At 38.9% G+C, this 19,551-nt stretch overlaps 1 protein-coding gene across 1 annotated transcript in view; it reads right to left on the bottom strand.

Annotated features, from left to right (window-relative positions):
- Window positions 1-3,011: 3,011 nt before the first annotated feature.
- CMTM8 (CKLF like MARVEL transmembrane domain containing 8) overlaps window positions 3,012-19,551 on the bottom strand; it is a 38,514-nt gene continuing 21,974 nt past the window's right edge. The window contains exons 2-4 of the mRNA XM_005152848.4: window positions 11,842-12,015; window positions 6,302-6,418; window positions 3,012-3,541 (exon numbers count right to left, since the gene is read on the bottom strand). Coding sequence (XP_005152905.1) covers window positions 3,458-3,541; window positions 6,302-6,418; window positions 11,842-12,015 — 375 coding nt within the window. The 3' untranslated portion in view covers window positions 3,012-3,457. The remainder of the gene's footprint in view (window positions 3,542-6,301; window positions 6,419-11,841; window positions 12,016-19,551) is intronic.

Raw genomic sequence — 19,551 nt, forward strand, 5'->3', positions numbered from 1 at the left:
AAACTGTAACGACTGTCCCAACTGCTCAGCCGCAGTTTTTGGATTAAATCATACAGAGATACTGACAAAACTCAGGAAGGAAGCTATATGTTTCCTCAAGTTTATAAATAATTTGGTTTGCTTTTTCACAAGTGAGGTAATAGTGGGCCTCTGAGCTGGGCATGTGCTGCTGTTATACTCAATAGAGTAGTAACCCAGCTTCTGCTTGCTCTGGTCTGCAGTTAGGATGCACAGAATCACAGAGTCCCAAGGGTTGGAAGGGACCTTGAAAGATCATCTAGTCCAACCCCCCCTGCAAGAGCAGGGTAACCTAGAGTACATCACACAGGAACTTGTCCACATTCTGTTCGTATTTAGTATTTAAAAGCTCCTTCAGCAAATTACATTGGCTTATTAGGGAAGACAGATAATTTCAGGTGATCTAAAATACAAATAAGGGACTAGCACAAATAATTTACATGAGCAAGCCAGGGTTTGCCAGTGTGGGTAATGGTATGTAATCAAGTAAGTAGAACATAGTTTCGGGCTTCTATGAACCCTGCTAGTCGTTTCAATGAAAGATATTACACATCCCACCAAATTTTAGGTCATGTCATTAGATAATCAAAGCTACAACACTTGTAATCTCCACAACAGTAAAATGCTAGCTGCTGAGAGAGTGGTTTGGTTTGTTCTTCTTCTTACAGTTCAAATTCAGAAGCATGTACACTTACAGGATTCTTTTGCAAGCCCTGTAGAGGAAGATTCTGGTAACTTCTGTACTTCCTATTAAGAAATACATTTTTCTTACACACTGATTCAGCTTCTCAAGTTCTTAATTTCTTTTGAAAGTACGCATATGACTGGGGCCCTGCTAATCTGAGTTCTGTGCAGTGAAACAGAAATACCTTTAAAGTAATACAAGTAGAACATCAGTCATTTGCTACCCAGAAGTTTTCTGTAAACTACTGGCACAAAGTCAGTCTAAACCATGGCTGAAGTTGAAGTTTTATTACAGTACTCCTGCTATTTACTTCACGCTTAGTGCATCACATATGATGATAAAAGGTACTGACAGCTCCTTAATAAATGAAACATGATGGCCATAAGTTGACATCAAGTATCTGACTTCAATTTTTCAGAAACCGTTTGTCTGAAACAAGTTATTTATAATGTCAAATCCCTTCACTTTACAAACTGTTTCTTTGTTTATTCTTATAAATATCTGTATTAAGAATTTCACTAATGATTTCATCACTTACTAGATATTCTTTTTAATAAGGTTTCTTTCAATCTTATGAACACTAAGCAATGCCTTCAGGTACAAATCTTGTTTTGTTACAAGATAAACGACTGCTAGCTTATCTTCTTTATCAATATTAGAATATACAAATGCATAAGTCATAGCTTGCAAGTCAGTATTGAAGACTAATACACTGAAGAAACAGATAACCTTTTTCATGCTTATGCATTTCTTCAGTCCTGAAATAGGAGGAGCAAATTTCAGAAGTAATTTTCAGCTTGTACAGATTCCTCCAATTTTAACTAGATATTGAACAGTTGAGAAACAGCCAGTTGGTATCTGGGCAACAGATGAGAAGTGAGAGAGATGAGAAAGAGCACAGGAAGTAAGGTAATTACCTTTCTAAAAGCAAAGAGCAAGGCAGGTAAGTAGGTAAGTTATGATTTGGAAAAACAAAAACAGCCCATCTTTCCCTGAGGATGAGCACTGAAGACTCAGAGAGGAGGTAGATATTTTGTGAGAATAATTCCTTAATTGGTAATAATGTGGGTGTGTGCTTCATTAATGGGTTTATTCTGACATGTAACACACAGTTTTCATGACAGTTCTTGGTAAACTGGATGAAACATATTACTCCCTTTTAGCTCTACTCCCTTTTACTACCTTATCCATGAATGTCATCTGGGTTGTGACTTTAGACCAGACCATCACAGTTACCACAAATCATGACACATTTGTGCAAACATAGTCACATTCTTTGGATTTAAAATAGGTACATCAAACATCATTTAAGAAAGAATTTTTATTAATACTAAAGCATTATTCCTGATGAGATTTTAATTCCAGCTATATTTCTGGTCACATTTTATCAGTTGACATTTGGATCATTTTTATGCCTTTGATTTATTTCCAGCAATGGAAAAGAGCATATGGGATTTTAATGACACGTTTTATCTGTGTAGATAATATGCATAGTTGGTAGCCCTTCTTCTTTCTCACAGCTGAGTAATTTTAGCAGCAGCAGACAGCCTGACCTTTGTTGTGCGGGCCAGATGCAATGTGCAGACAAATACAGGTTTTTAAATAATATCTTGGCTTCCCTTACTCTGAAATCCTGTGACTCTGACAGGTAATCAGGAACAAAACAATGTGATCAAGTACAGAATTAGCTGGCTGTTGATAAGTCTTCTTTGCTACAGGGCACACACATAAGTAAGTGCACACCATTTCACTACAGGGAGGAATAAAAGAAATTCTTTTAAGCAGTAAGATTTCCTGCTACCATATATAACTGTCCAACTAAGTTTTGGAAGACTGAAAAGAGTCCAAATCTTCCAAATCCAGGAATAAAAGTTTCACCAATAGTTTTACGTGAGGATTACATACTATAGGATTTAGAAGCTCAGATTTTAATTAGGACAGATTACTGGCCTAATCTGAGGAGAAAAGAAATGAAACACAGTCCCCTGAGAAACAAAATGTGTTACCTTTTGTAGGTGTTTTGTCAGTAGGTTAAACAATGAGCACCAAGGGGTTGTTGTCTAGACTTATGCCTTGGAGCTTGCTGGATTTGAGAAACCTGTTAAGATAATGTGTCTCAGGCACAGTATTCCTTCAGCAAGCTTCAGGCCTACAGTAACAAGTTCCAAAAGCAATCTCATGACTGTCAGAAGCTGTTAGAATCTGCAAACTGAGGAGTTCATCAGAATTCTCAGTAGCATATATTTCACTACGAAAAAACAATTTTAAAAATCCTTCTACTCCCAGGTTACAAAACATGCACAGTTGGGTCATTTATTTATTTATTTTAAAAGTTTTAGGTGGGTTTTTCTTCACTGTGTCACTTTTTATACATAATAACAAGACAGTATCCATCTGAGTTTCAATCTGTAGCATTCCATATCAAAAGTATATCTGTAACATTTAAAAGGTAACATTTACAAAATTGGCACATTCTTCCAGTAAGACTTGTTAAAGGTTTAGTAACAATATCTATACAATGTCTAGAAAAATATGGTGTTAATTTTAGAAGAAGCAGTAAGAAATTTTACTATGCAGTACAGCGTTAGATGTCTGTAAATATGGTATTGTACTATAAATAAGCATTTAATCTCAAAGCATATAGTGTCAATTCTAACAGAAATGTTCAAAAAGACCTCATTCCTCTTCCAAGCTTTTGTCAAGAATATAATCCTCAGGATATTTTCTACTACAGAATTCATTGTAACAAAATAGTTACTGCAAAGTTCGTGACTGCCAAGATATAAAGCTAAAATATGTATTTCCAGCATAGCAGGAGGTAACCACAAAGGCAAAGAACTGTAAAGAGAAGGGAAAAAATACATATTAGGAAAAATATATATTTGAGAGCACTGTCATTTCTATTAAAAAAAAAAAAAGAAAAAAGAAATCGATATGGATTTGGAAAAAGGAGAACAACAGGCTCAGTAAAATGGCACTTTTCGACCTTCTTGTACTTGTGTGGCCATCACAGTCACACTATGTAATCAAGATTATATTATGCACAGAAACATGGGCCTAGAAGCAGTCAGAACATGGCATATTTCAACTCATATCTCCACATTATACTGCCTCAGTATGGATCTTATAGATTGGACTTCCACCAATCCTAAACTTGCTGCTTTTAACATCACTTGCTGGTAAAGACTGATGATTAGTCCATGGGACAGTATCAGCTCAAGCTAATACTCCTGCACTGCTGCTATGTTCCATGAATTGCCTACAGCCCACCTGTACTTCAGTATGGCACACTGAGTCAAAATAGCTTGGTTTCCTGAGGAAAACTTAGATTCAAATGCAGGCCCAGACATGTTCTTAAACAGTACCAATTAGGTTACCAATTCCAGAGATCCTCTACAGGTGACTAAAGTATTCCTCAGTGCAAGCACCAGCCACAGCAATCACTTGAGATATTACTACTTTGTCAGAAATTGGTTACAAAATAAGCCTTCTGTAGCAAGCTACATTTAGTTTAGGTTTAAAGATTAAAACTACACAGTATCAGTGGCAGCATATGCACAAAGTCACCAAAGAATAGTGTGAACTATTTCAGTGGTACTGATAAGGCCAAGTTCAGTGCCACTGGTTAAGTTCCTGTTAATCACTACATGTTGTTCAAAATAGATCATGTTCAAAATGGTTTTATGATAAGCCCAGAATATTTTGTGCTGGTAACTGAACCAAATAAAGCTCACACTGCAAACAGAATTAATGCTACTGCTCTTAGAGGTGAGAAATAAGAGGACAAGAGAGAAAAACATAAGTTACAAGAAGGGACATTTCAAGAAGGTATTAGGCAGGGAGGAAATCACAGTGAGAGTAATCAAACATGGCAACAGAGGCTCAGAGGCACTGTGAAAGAGCCATCCTTGGAAATACTCAAAACACAAGCGGACAAGGCTGCAATAGCCTGATATGAGTTAGCCCTATTTTAAAGGAGGGAGAGTTGGACCAGACAACCTCCAGAGCTTTCTTCCAGCCTAAAAATATTTTATGATTCTACCAGTGTTTCTTGCTAATATACCATCATTGGCCTGGGTAGGCACTTCAGCTCTGAGAACAGGGCACCACTAAGCATGCATACAGGCAGCAAATCTAAGCCCTCAAACAGCAGGCTCTTGGTGAGTCTTGTTTAATGTAAATTTACTCTGTGGCACCAAAACCTGTAGATGATGATGTGAAATATTCTTACAATAGAAATTTGTAGTAGTCACCTTCTCCAATAATTTTATTTTTTATGAAATAGAAGCTCCATCTAAAAATCTTTAACAGAATGACTGTTGGGGATAGAGGATTTGCTAAATTCTCACACGTGTCTAACCATGAAACTCTTAATGGGTTCAGAAAGCAGGAATCTGCATTTAATAGTTTATTTAGACGATGTATCAGATAAGCACTATTAGGAGGTATTAGAAGAGATTCCAAGCATCCCATAAGACACTGAGCACCCATGCATTTTGCATAAAACCTATATCAGCATGGAATCTTATCTAGTAGCAAACAAGTTCCTGTCAATGGCAGGGGCTGAATAACAGACCAATAGTTATGAACTGTCAATGGAAGAAGACCCTGAACACCTCAGATGACAGGGATATAGTTATCCAATTCCCAAGAAAACAACACAGCAAGTGTTCTTCAAGTCTCTGTGTTCATGGCCACATACAACAAGCTTCAGAGAGAAGACAGGATTTGTGAATAGTCCAGAGAGGACAACTGTAGAAGCACGGACAAGCAGCAGAGCAGCTGTAATTCAGAATTACTGTTTACAATTGAATTTGACCACTGTTGCCACAACATGCAAAAAGCTCTTTTACAGCTCCATTAAACTGGCTACAGAATGTGTTCCCTTACTCAGCAAGTGACAAGGGTGGGTTGTTTTTTTTTTCACTCCCTTTGACTGACTGCTTTAAAATCAGCAGTTTGAAATTTGCTTTTCCAAATCTAAGTAGTAAGACTAACTAATGATTTCCATCCACACTGGGAAGTTACATGATTTTTCAGGCATTGCTCACCCAACTCAGAAGAAAGACTATCAAAGGATGAGGAGGTACCAGGAAGATCACTATAGAAACAGCAATACCATTTCAGGACCTTCCCAAAGGCACTGTATATATGGCTTAGCTCACAAAAGCTGAACGCATCTTACCCACATGCATGCAGAGTTAGCTGAGTCAGTTTAAACTGCTTTTGAAGTTGTCCAAGAGCATTTAAGTGACTTGGTGCTTATACAGTTTGTTTCATCTACTCTGATGTGCAGGCTGTAACCTCTGTCAGCGAACTAGTAACAAAAGGGGGGAAGGGAGGGGAAAAGCAGTATGATCATGAAAATATTACAACCTTTTCTGGTCTGTCATGTGCTGGTGGAATTTCTAGTCACAGCCAAAAAACATGAACTAAATTACAGCTACCTATAGGTTTTGTGTGTGAGCTTCTGTATCAAAATCTGCAGATTTTCCAAATCCAGGACACACACATTTCAAACCACACTTCCAGTGAGCATATTTTGATACAACTTTACTGTATATAGAATTGATTTCAACAAAAAAAAAATGAACTCACTGAAGAAGCTGCCCAGCTGTTGTAATTGTGACTGTCCAGTTCTTTGGTAACTGAAGATGCATCTACAATGGCAGCAATGAGATACAAAACGAAGGCACTTCCATTAAAACACAAACCCTGTTGAAAAACCAAATGACATAATTAATAGGCACACACATTTGATACCATTTCCTATTCCAACATTATAAAATTCTCCCCTAAAATATAATGCACACATGTAATATACACAAGAAATGTGATTCTTAACTATTTTTACCTTCATCCAAGTTCCTATTTGTAAGATTAAAAATTAACTGCTTATCTTGAGGATCCATAAACATTAAGGCACCTTTCAGACAAACAGTTCTCTCCATCACATTAAATCCAGAAAAGTTTTAAAGCTGGTGTGCTTTGATTTTCCAAAAGTGAAAATAAGGATACAGCTTGGTTATCACAATCTGAGTGTTGGGCAGTAAGAATATGACCTTACATGAGAAACGAAAGTGCAATTTGTTTACATTTCTAATCTACACAAAGATACACTGTAGGAATCAGTAACTTGTGGCATGTGAAGAATATTTGTAAAGCTTCCAATTCTTTCTTTTTTCTACTCCGAAGGAGAAAAAGAGGGCGTATTTTTTTTCTAATCATATTCTCACACATTTCAGTACCTTTCCCTTCTGCCTGATTTAGAGGGGAGAAAGAAACAGGTAAATCCAAAGAGAACAGTCTGAATGGACTACATGGGTCAGAAAACCCCATCCATGGCAGATGATGCATCTTCTCTTCCAAGGAGCAGTTAATGTTGCAGGGTACCTATGTTGATTACTAAGAAAGAAGCAAAGCTGATAATGTTGATCTCAGACAACAGTACGGACAACAAACAAAACCAGTTTGTTCTGGTTTTGCATGTCAGAGAGAATAGGAAAGGAAGGGAGAATTGAAGCCTAAGAAGATTAAAGACAGATAAGAAGGTATGAGTGGTTTTTTAAAATATGTTATTTTAATACTTTGTCTTTTACTCACTACTTGGCCATGGCTAAAGGAAGTTCATTCTTACAAAAAAAAAAATAAATCCCCTAAAACTCCACCCAGCTCCTTGTCTAATATATATGAATTTGGCCATAAAATATACTTTTTAGCTCACTGAAACCATGTTTAAATGGAATACTTATGACATACTTTGCACCTACTTACAACTGCAGGAAATGGTAACTCAATTATACCAGGTCCTAGCAATGTATGTGATCTGCTCCCTTCAGCTTTTGGCCCCATGTATGCACTCCAGAGTGTCAAACATATAACCCTTAACTGTTTCATCAGATGTCTCTAAATGTTACTGTACTAATTCAGCTCCACTTCTTCCATGGTGTGACACAGTGGGTGCTAGGAATATATGCCAATTATTCACTATTGACTTCACTAGTTACCAATTCTTGTTAGAATCCTAAAAAAAGCCCAAGAAGTTCAGAAGGGGGCACTTCCCACAGTGCCTCAAATCACTGACCAACAGCTTGAAGTGTTTGGTATGGAAGCACCTCACATCCGTCTCCAGGACATTTGGTTCTGGCAGAGTTTACTTCAGCCTTGATGGAGTGTGGCTCACTGCTGCATGCTGCTGTGACACACAGGGCTCAAACCTTTCTGAAGGGAAGCTATTCCCCAAATATGCTTCCTCAACTGCAGGCCCCTCCAGGGAGCAGCATGCTGTGCTGTCATCTTTCCACACATCAGTCTTCAGGTCACCACTGGCTATGTGAGATTCCCCATGCAAAAAGCCTTCTTACAGTTTTCAGAGTAGGCTGAAGGACATGCCTGTCACCCTGTAGCTCCTAAGTCCTCACAACTTCAGGGCATTTGGAAAAGAGCCACTTATCTACCCTTCTGCAGAGAAGCACTCAGATGAAGTCCAAGGCTTGGTACTTGAGATTTGATTCACACATTTATAAATGAGGGGGTTTATCTCACCTGTACCAGTTGATCTAATAAAAGGTACTATCTCTGTCCACAGATCTGGCCTCCTGTTTTATCTGGGCACTGCAGTATTAAAACAAACTGTCAATCTTAGGACAAGATATCAGCAATTGGCAGGTTCAGGTGAATTTCTGTAAAACACTGGGTTTCAGACTCCTAATTTGGTTGCCTACAGTATTTGTTGTGGTTTTTTAGATTTCCCATTCCAGAAAGACTCAAATACCCTGGAAAGCTACAAATTCATAGAATCATAGAATAGTTAGGGCTGGAAAGGACTTTAAGATCATCAAGTTCCAACCCCCCTGCCATGGGCAGGGACACCTCACACTAAACCATGCAATCAAGACTCTGTCCAACCTGGCCCTGAACACCATGAGGGATGGAGCATTCACAGCTTCCCTGGGCAACCCATTCCAGTGCCTCACCACCCAGTAAAGAACTTCCTCTTTAAACCCAATCTAAACTTCCCTGTTTAACTCATTACTGTTTGTCCTATCACTACAGTTCCTAATGAATAGTCCCTCCCCAGCATCCTTAAAGGTCCCCTTCAGATACTGGAAGGCTGCTATGAGGTCTCCACGCAGCCTTCTTTTCTCCAGGCTGAACAGCCCCAACTTTCTCAGCCTATCTTCATACGGGAGGTGCTTCAGCCCCCAGTCATTCTCGTGGCCCTCCTCTGGACTTGTTCCAACAGTTCCATGTCCTTTTTATGTTGAGGGCACCAGAACTGCACACAATACTCCAATTGAGTTCTCACGAGAGCAGAGTAGAGGGGCAGGAACATCTCCTTCAACCTGCTGGTCACACTCCTTTTGATGCAGCCCAGGATATGGTTCTGGGCTGCAAGCGCACACTGAAGCCAGCTCATTTTAAGTTTCTCATCGACCAACACCCCCAAGTCCTTCTGCTCAGGGCTGCTCTGAATTTCCTTTTTGCCCAACCTGTAGCTGTGCCTGGGATTGCTCCGACCCAGGTGTAGGACCTTGCACTTGGCATGGTTAAACTTCATGAGGTTGGCATCAGCCCACCTCACAAGCGTGTCAAGGTCCCTCTGGATGGCATTCCTTCCCTCCAGTGTATCAACTGAACCACACAGCTTGGTGTCATTGGCAAACTTGCTGAGGGCATGCTCAATCCCACTGTCCATGTCACCAATAAAGATGTTGAACAAGACTGGTCCCAACACCGATCCTTGACGGATACCACTTGTTACTGGTCTCCAACTGGACACTGAGCCATTGGCCACAACACTTTGTGTGCAGCCATGCAGACAGTTCTTTATCCATTGAGTGGTACATCTATCAAATTGATGTCTCTCCAATTTTGAGACAATGATGTCATGCGGGACAGTGTTGAATGTTTCTGACAAGTCCAGATAGATGATGTCAACTGCTCTGCCCCGTAAATTCCTGCAATATCTTGTAATATAGAGAAAAAAAAAGCACATAATTTTTGAGAAGTGCTGCTCTGCAAAATAACACTGTTGGGGAAGATGGAATGAAGTGCAAGCTTATTGGGCCTTTACTGCCAATATATTACTCAAACCAAATGGTTCATGCTAAATTACCATCTGCTTCTTAAGTTCAAGTTTACCAGATTTTAAAAGGCTGCATTGACTGTTTTAGCAAAGAACACACACTATTAAGGAGAATCAGTTTTTAAGCACATCCTTTGGGCTAATTTGCAGTAAAAGTAAGTGCATCTTAAGCAATCTGGTAATGCGCTTAAGCTGCAAAAAGTGAATTTATGACAGAGAAGGGCAGATGTAATTTCAGATTCTACATACAATAGGCATTGTTTGAACTAACTGTCGCCTAAGGAGGCAGAGTAATAAGTAGCAGAAACTGAAATTCAGGGTACTTCAGAGAATGGGATAAGATGGATATAATCTCACTCCTTCAGGTAGCTGTATATCATGCTGTCTTGACTGAAGACATAAACAACATCTCTCTGAAAAGAGACCCAGCCTTTCTCTTGGCCAGCCAGGAGTGGCAGAGGTCAAATTCAAAGGCTGTTCCCTACAGCCTTTAAATTTTACCTTAGGGGAAACCAAGCTGGAATGCAAGCATCTTTTATTTATTTTGCATTTATTTTCTCTTCATATTACCCTTTTCTATAAAAGGAGATTACCTTTTGGATCTACACTTACGTGAGCTTATCTACAGTATGTCTGGAACTCAGAGCAAGAAATACACTCAATATGAGGTAGAAACAAATCAAATACTCCAGCTTGTCTACTACATAGATCAGGGGCAACTTACTGATGTGCAGCTGCTGTCTGAAACAGTTAGTGCTAAACTGATGAAATAGGGCAATGACTAAAACTGTATCCGAGTGGATACAAAGATGCTTTCCCTTTAAATGTACTTTACTTACATTTAATGCAATGGGGAAAAAACAACCAACCTACACCTTCAAATGTACCCAGACACATAACTGCTGTAATCAAAATAATCAAACATTTCTATACCAGTGTTATAGCCTTAATGGCAATTGTTGGTCATGAAACTTAGAAGCAGAGAAGCTATCTGAACATAAGCTTGGTTGTTCTTACTAGTAATTACTATAGCTGGCTATTTATTACAGCAGCAAATGGGAAGACTAAAAGAAAAGAGTATTCCATTTTGGTCATGTACAAAATGCAGTCGATAACAAGCTGTTTGCAATATAACAGTCAAATATCACTAAAAATAACAGAATTCTAGTCAATAATCCTTAGCTAGTAGGGAAAAAAAGGGGCAAAGAAGGCAGATAACAGCATCTCACTGCATCAGACAAATGCACAGCTAAAATTTATAGTCATTTTTGGATGAGTCCCAAACTTCGGGTGAGTTGGCTGAGATGACAATGACTTTCAGGATCTATTACCCTGAACACCAGCCTGTTATGAAAATCATGTAAAAAATACCATTGAGAGGTGCAGCTAGCCAGGTTTGATCCATCCACAAAAACTGGATCTGAATTTTAAGTGCCTGGGAAATTTTTCTGTAATTATATTAGCTGTTTATCTGACTTGCATTAAGTCTTGAGCTCAAAGCAAAGAATTATGTAACATATATTTAACATTTATATATATAACACTAATTTTCAGCACTATTTTCACAGTAGATGATATATGGATTCTCAGACTGTTGCCACCTCTGAACCACCTTTATTTTTACTGTTTTAAAAGCCAGGGTCCCACTTCCAGTTCATGATGTTGATTCAAATAGGGATTTCTGCTGTTTAAAACATATGGCCAGGTCTGTTAGCTCAGAGGCAGAAACAGACTTATTCTTCATGGGATATAATCACTACATGACTAAAAAAAGCCACTGTGCATAAGTATCAGTCCTGCATAGATCATTAAAAATCAAGTAATTGCACCAACCACTAAAAAAAACAATGAAACATCATAGGAAAACTGTTCTAAAAGTGTCTGGGTAGTATGGAGGTTAAACACTGCAAGTACGCAGCCACACAGTAATTAAGGAAAATTCTGTAAAAAGCACAAGTACAGTTGGTTAACTACACCCATAGAATGCATTAATATTTTAGTCTCTTCATAATGAAGTAAACCTGAAACAACAAAGAAGGGGTGTATTTACCACTGTGGTCCATGGCACCTGGGGTATCCTAGTGTAGGTCATTGTCATGTAGATGATCAGAAAGAAGACTGTGAGAACCCAGTAAAACACAGCTACAAACATCACCCAGCCGAAGGCTGGATATAGAAAGTATTCTGTTCCAGCAATCAAGGTCCACACGAGGAGCCCCAGTACCTGCAAAAGTTATGGAGAAGAAAGGAAACTGTTATGGTCTTGGACCTTGTACATTTGTTTTAGGTCAAGGAACAACACTACTGCCATTCACATAACTATTTGATGACCTGAGCTGGGATGCTACACTGGGAGAACACTAACAAAAAAGAAAACCATATAAAACTGAATTTGCTGTGGCAGGTTGTCACAAAGTGAAAGGCAGAATGAGATGTCCCAGTGTTGATTTAGCTCACCTTTAACTGTGATGGAGCCATACTTGCAGCTAGTTCTTATGTTTAGATTGCTTATTATAGCCTAGTAGCTTATGTGCATAAAGGTAAATACTATTATTTTGCAGTCAATGAAGTCACTTTAGAAAGAGAAGCCTATGAAGGACTACTGGGATCTTAAGATCCCATCTGCCACAGTCACAGGTAACTGGAGTAGGAGGGGTCTTGTTCAAAATGTTTCATGCCTGCTCTGTGGGCTGATAGGGACCACAGACACAAAACAATTCCTAGGACTTACTATAGTCCTAGGAGACTAGGACTCGGTACTGCTATTATAGTAGCAAATATTATACTAGGACCTAGTATCAACAAAATATCAACAGCTACCACTATTGTAACATGCTTCTGGACCACAGCAGGTCGGGTTGGAAATGTCATTATATTCCACAGTTCTTAAAACACCTCCCAGGTGAACTGATCCTAAGTACTAGACAAGAATTCACACTTGAGCTAAGCAAAGCGCTCTGGGGAAAAAAGCTCCCTTTCTGATCCTCAATCTGGCAATCTGTTCACATCTGAGGGAAAGAAACGCATGAAGTAGGTATTTTAAACATAACCTCTCCTATTTTTGATAAGTGTTAGGTGATCTTTAATGTATTAAGAGGCATGAGGAGCAAATAAAACAGAGGTCATACCACAAGAAGAAAAGCTCTGCATTTTGCAAGTTGTCCAGCAGTTATTAAAATCATAATTATAAAAAGAAAGGATATTTTTATACCTTAAAACCAATAACAGTTCATCGTTCAGATTTCCATCCAAACTTAATTCAGCCCTCAATTTGTTGTCTTGTGTTCACAGTATACTCCTGTACATTATTTATACATTCATTCACATCCGCACTATGCATACATAAAAGCACTGCACAATTGTCTGTTCCACTCTTTCTTTGGTCTTGTAATAGAGAAGGCACATAATGGTCTTTTTAAGAGTATTCTTTTCCTTCATTTTCACCAATTCAGCAATTTCTTTATAAAGGAAGCCCTTGAAATTGTTCTGACTGGGATAAAATCAGCATACCAGCGGAGGGCAGCACTGCCTCACAAGAACATTTCAGTGTTACAGAATCACAGAATTGGGTAGGATTTTTCCAGTAATGGAGAGCAGTTACACCTCAGCAGCTTCAGCAGTCTGACTTTACACCTTTTTTCACAGAGTGATGATGATTGTGTCCCGAAAATTTGATGGTAGTTTACCTTGTTCCCAACAGCGCACAACTAGCTCGTGTAATTTAGTATGAAGTGCCTGGCCTCCATGCTTCCAGATTTTGGGTGGGATTCTGTTGACTCCAGCTGCCTTGCCAGTTTTCACCTCCTGTATCGCCTTAAGAGTCTCTCCCATGGTAGGGGCTTTATCCAATTCGTTTTTCACCGGATGTTATAAAATGTGCTGGAATCCTATGCCTTGGACTACACAGCACTAAAGAGTGTTTGAAAATGTTCAATTGTATGTACTATTTAATGCAAAGTTATCAGTTCAGCAATGTTTCCCATAGTTAATTTTAATTCTGGTTCCAACATTTACTAATAGCAGCAATTCAGTTAATAATGCCCCAAATTGCATGAACTCCCCATGATTAGATTAAAACCCAACTCAGTTTTAGTCTAAAAACTGAGGATGAAACAACCTTGATAGACTAATAAAATCAGCTAACAAAATACCATTTTCTTAGGATACAAAGTTGCTTTCCATTGTGCCCATCCACTTTAATCCAAATTTAAATTCATCATCCAGAAATTATACCAATTAATAATTGTCTCACACTTCATAAGTAGTAATTAAGGACAGGTTTATCCTAGATCTGAATATCGAGTAAAATACCATGAACAGAAACTTTGAAGATGACACAAAGAAACAAAGAAATTAACCATCATTAAGCACCATAATCTACTGACAACAGGGTTGGGTTTTAGAAAGCTTTTGAAAATAGAAGGAGACTTTCTGATAAAAAAAAGCATAAGACTATGAAAAATGCTCAATACTAAATTCAACACCGATAAGATTGATAAGAACATCTCAGAGATTATATAATGGATTATTTCTGGGAAGAGTAAAAACTTCCCAAGCAGCAAATTATTAAATCTTATAAGGGGAAAATTTGAGGTTACATGAGACCACTAACATTACCACACAGTGAAGCTAGCAAGACAGTAACTAGACGACTGGTACTCTCACTGGTCACTGTTTTTTTTCCAGTTATATTCTAAACTGGTGTTATCACTCCTCTTTCAAGATCATTTTAATACTGAAGTGGCTGCACACCTCACACTTATTCCAAAGAATTGCTTTTGCATGTTTTTAGCTAGCCTGTATCAATGGCAGAACAACTTATCTAAGCAATTGTGATGCACCATGGATGTTACAGATTTATATTCCTAACCAGTTCCTGGGTTCATATGCATCATAACTTTGATGGCTTGCATATCAGAGTGCAGCTGACATTTTCAGCTACATCCAGATACTCTTACTGCACATTACTGGAGCTGACAGCCTGAAATAATATTTCAGATTTCTTGATTAGACCTGAAAAGGTCATATCAGCTCACGGTCAACAATTCACTCTGTGTAGTTAAATGATATGGCAAATCATTTTATTGCATATATAAACATACACAATAAATTGATTTAAAGCTCATTTATCTACAAAATACCTAAGGAGCTAAAGAAACAGACACCTAGGCAAGTCTCTTGTGATAAGCTTGTAGTCTCAGCATATTAAATACTGAGATAGCTTATGCAGTGTTAAAAGCCTGTCTCATAATATTCTCACTGTCCCTTATACATTTGCTATTCAACAAACTGGATGACACTTGTGCATCTGCTGGAGCCAAGAATGCTGCTTTTCCTGCTGACTTGATAACAAACCTCCCCACTGGGAATAACTGGACTATATTTAAATGCTATTTCCATGAGCATCTAGTGTACAGTCTGGCAACTGAGAGGTATACGATACTGTAAAGCAAAGACCAGCAACTGCAGTACCTGGGGAGTGCCCATAGTGATTCAACATGCACAGCGTGCACACAGCTACCTTCACTGCTTCAGATCAGCTGAAAGACAAGGGAGAAAGCCCCATGCAGTAAGTGGGAAAGGCCTGTATCTCTTTATAACCAGGTATGCTACAGTGCATTAGTAATAGCTAAGTACGTAATTTATGAGCACGTCAGAATACTGGGCTTATTTAGAATTACAGGATCATAGTATGATCCTGTCAAAATGGGCCTGAGTAAGGGAGGAAAAGGAGTAAAAAGATTGAAGAAAATACTACGTGTGGTAGTTGATGAGAGGGGATGCTGGGTCCTGAGACTGTGAGGGTTCCAGCAACATGTGAAAAGTACTAATGCATACTTCAGCAGTTGGCAGATACCATAAAAAAGAAATAACTTTGTAGCAAAGTCCAATAATATTGAGTGTGCAGGTTTAAAATTAGATGCTTAATTGCACATTCCAACCCTTAAGTAAGCACCATAACTTTTCCACAGTGCTGAGAACTTCAGAGGAATAAGTCTGTTTAGTCATTTAAAAACTAATAAAGGCTTTGTTGCCTAGTAGATGTGACATATCTTGTCATCTGTCACTGGTACAAGTCAGCAGGTACAAAAGCAGGTCTGAGTTTGAATCTGTGCTTTCATTTTTTCTGTTTAAAGCAGCTTAAAAACTACAGAACTGAATCTGTACTTGCAAACTGTATTCAAAAAGCCTACGATGTAGTGATTCCTCTCCAGTGACACTGGTGTTACACATTCTGCTGCGTTCATCTTGACTGGTTAACTCAGCAGCACAATTCCTTTCAAAGGAAAAAAAGAGTCTCATTGTAGCAGAACTGACAGGGAGGAAACCCCAAGGCTCATCTAGTTTCATGAAATAAACAAATGAATAAAATAAACAACAGTGTGTCCCGTTCCTCCCCCCCCCCCCCAACTATTTGGCATGTTTGCCTGCAGCTTTTCCTATTCTTTATCCTAGAGATGCTTCCTAGGACCATTTCAGTTCTCTCTATGCATAAGTATTACAGGATTTATACAGAGTTGCTATTGGCACATATGGAAGTTATGGTAGAAGAAGACTAGAAGAGTTGTGCATTTGCAGCAACAATTGTCTCCTTTATTCAAGAAATCTATTATTCAAGACACATAAACATGGACAGAATTCAGCAAGTAGAAAGCAAAACATCTTGCATCACTTTCCCAAGAAAGGAGATTTACAACTAGAAGAAAGACCATTCTAAATTACTGTACAGCATTATTTCACATTAAATCACAAGTTAGGAGTTAAGAGCTACCTCAGCAGCCGCACATGCAGCCTGTGAATGTCTCAACCTCAATCATTTTCTTCCATTGGCTATTTTCTGCAGGCAAAAAGAAAACAAGGGAGTCTCCTGTGAGCACGGAGTGCAGGAACATTTCTCATGCTTGCTCCCTAGTTTCTTATCTCACCTTCTGTGGCCCTTTGGAAGACATGGTGGAGGTGCTTTTCATTAGGCACTAAGGGGGTAAGCAAGGATTCCCTAAGGGCAGCTAGACCAACAGTTCAGCTCTATAGGGGCTCACTTATTTGAAGGTTGATTAGTCAACACCCCTTGGGTGTTTGTAAGCATTTGGTAAGATAAGCAAACATTCTTCCAAACCTGTCATGACATGGATCACACAAAAACACAAGATCTTATACTGTGAATCAAAAACAGAGAAAAAAAAAGAGGGAAAAGGGACATTCTTCTTCTATTGCTTCTGGAAGACATGTCCAGGACAACCAGTCGTAAGAACAGGCAGATTTAACCGTCTTATATTTGACAGATACAGAATTATTTGCGTTTTCTTCCAGCTATGTCTAAATGGAGAGTTTGCACTGCACTTAACGTCTTTACATCGAGATCTTGTTCTCTTAACACCCGACCTATGAAGTGACATACAATGATTCCACCTTTTGCCACTAGAGGGAGCACAATCACTGCTTTTTTGTTAGAAAAAGCTTTACGAAAGGGGCACTTGCAGCTTCAGATGCTAGCGGAAACATCACAGAAGTGATTTGCACACAGTGCCAAATCCCTTCAAATTAAAAGGGAATGCTCAAAAGAAGCGAGCTATATATAGAAATCTTTCACAAGGGTTATACTAAGTTAGAGTGCCCACACAAAGCAACTGTGATAGGTTCACTTCGAGACTGGGTACTACAGCAACACCAAATGTAGGTTTATCCACAAACTGCTCAAAATAAGGAACATTTATTTGTTACACCTAAAAAAAACAAAAAAACAAAAAAAAATCCATACTATTTAGAAAACTCTATTTTAATGCCCATGGAGGAAAAATAAGGTGAAAGCCTACAAGTACTGAATAAATCAATCAAATATCAATCCAGACTAAAATACTTAAAATCTTGTTTGTTCTGCCATCAGACAAAAGGTGCTAAACATGTTTTAAACCTTAGTTTTTAAAACTGGAAGGATTTAAACATAAATAAAATTTGTATTAACAGTGTTGTAAGGATGCAAAGGTGATAAAATCCAAAACCACCTTTCAACTACATTTTTAGATATACAAAATCCTTGCTTAAGGGTCTTTGAAATTTCAAGGACCACCTTAATGTACACTGTAATAATGTAATAATTTCACTGCCTTAGCCTACTGCTTCTCTTTCCCAGTCTCTTTTAACACTTTCTTAACATGAAGCCTTACAATGAGTTGACATCAGGCAGTTGCTACTGTTACCCTCCTCATTACTGACAACAGGTTACTCTGCTTTTTCTCCCTAAACATTTGGTTATCAGCAGCAGTTGGAAGCATTTACTTTGCCAAGAGCTCCTAGGTGGAGGAAAGCTTTGTGATTCATTTGGGCTGTCTTCTGGTGAGTCAGTTTCACATAAGAGAACTTGTGAACTACACAGAAACACAGAATGGTTTGGGTTGGAAGGAAATTTAAAGCTCATCTAATTCCAACTCCCTCCCATGGACAGGGACACCTTCCACTAGACCAGGTTGCTCCAAGTCCCGTCCAACCTGGTCTTGAACACTGGCAGGGATAAGGCAGCCACAGCTTCTCTGAGCGGTTTCAGTATCTAACCACCGTCACAGTAAAGAGTTTCTTTCTGACATCTAATCTAAATCTCCTCTCTGTCAGTTTAAAGCCATTTCTCCTTGCCCTGTCACTACAGGCCCCTGTAAGAAGTCCCTCTCCAGATTTCTTGCAGGCTCTGTTTAGGTATTGGAAGCTGCTTTAAAGTCTCCCCTTAGCCTTCTTTTCTCCAGGCTGAACAAGCACAGCTCCCTCAGCCTGTCTCCATAGCAGAAGTGCTCCAGCCTTCATAGCCCTCATCCTCATGGCCCTGCTCTGGACTTGAGGGTAAAACCAAATTCCTTTGATTTCTGTATGTTTTGGCAATTTGTACACTAAATAAAAGGGTGCTGATTTTGCTGAGACTTCTCAGGGCTTTGCCTTTTTATCAAAATTAAATAATCCACAGTGCTCACAGAAACATGTCAGTGGTCATGATAAACATACCAATGCAGTATTGTATCATTTATACAGTACAACTCTTAGTGTCAAGCTGAGTAGCAGCTACAGATCTCAAGTCTCTCCTACCTTTGAAAACACTATTTGTAATAAAGCTGTGCAAAATCCACTCTTCTACGTTCATAGAATTTCTAAAAATTGTCTGAATATCTTCTGAATTATTTTCAAACAACCAGTTCTGGTGTTGAAACTTCCCACAAGTCTTCAAAGTTTATCATGTTCTTACTTCCATGGAAGCACCAGCAAGTACTCCTCACTACAGATCAAATGTGAGGGCTTGAAATACTGGCAATACAAACCATCACTTGAGAGGTCTCATCGAGAGAGTTGTTTTTTAGAATGGATTTCCTAAGAAAGAAAACTACTGGGAGCAGCATATGTCAAAAATATGCTCCAGAAATACATCTTCACTATAGACTGAACTCACTCAAAGAGTCTAGTCCAAATCCTATTACAAGCCACACAGAAAAACCACCTGACCCAGACTCAAAATGAGTCAAGGTCCAACTGGCAGACATTCCATTCAACAGGGAGCACACCTGTTCCCAAGTGAGAATTCACACCAATCCCTTCAACAGCTGACAGATCTCTGGTGCCTTTCACACAGCTCTACAGAGCAGAGAAGTCCTCCCACATCTACCCTGGCTTTCCAAGGAAGAGTCCAAGAGCACCTTTGCCTAAAAGAAATGGGCACTGAACCAGTCCTGCTGTTCAGACAGTGACGCTCATTATCCAGATCAGCCATGGAGTGAGGATGTAC

This window comes from Melopsittacus undulatus, chromosome 1 (genome assembly GCF_012275295.1).
Source record: "Melopsittacus undulatus isolate bMelUnd1 chromosome 1, bMelUnd1.mat.Z, whole genome shotgun sequence".
Classification (NCBI taxonomy): domain Eukaryota; kingdom Metazoa; phylum Chordata; class Aves; order Psittaciformes; family Psittaculidae; genus Melopsittacus; species Melopsittacus undulatus.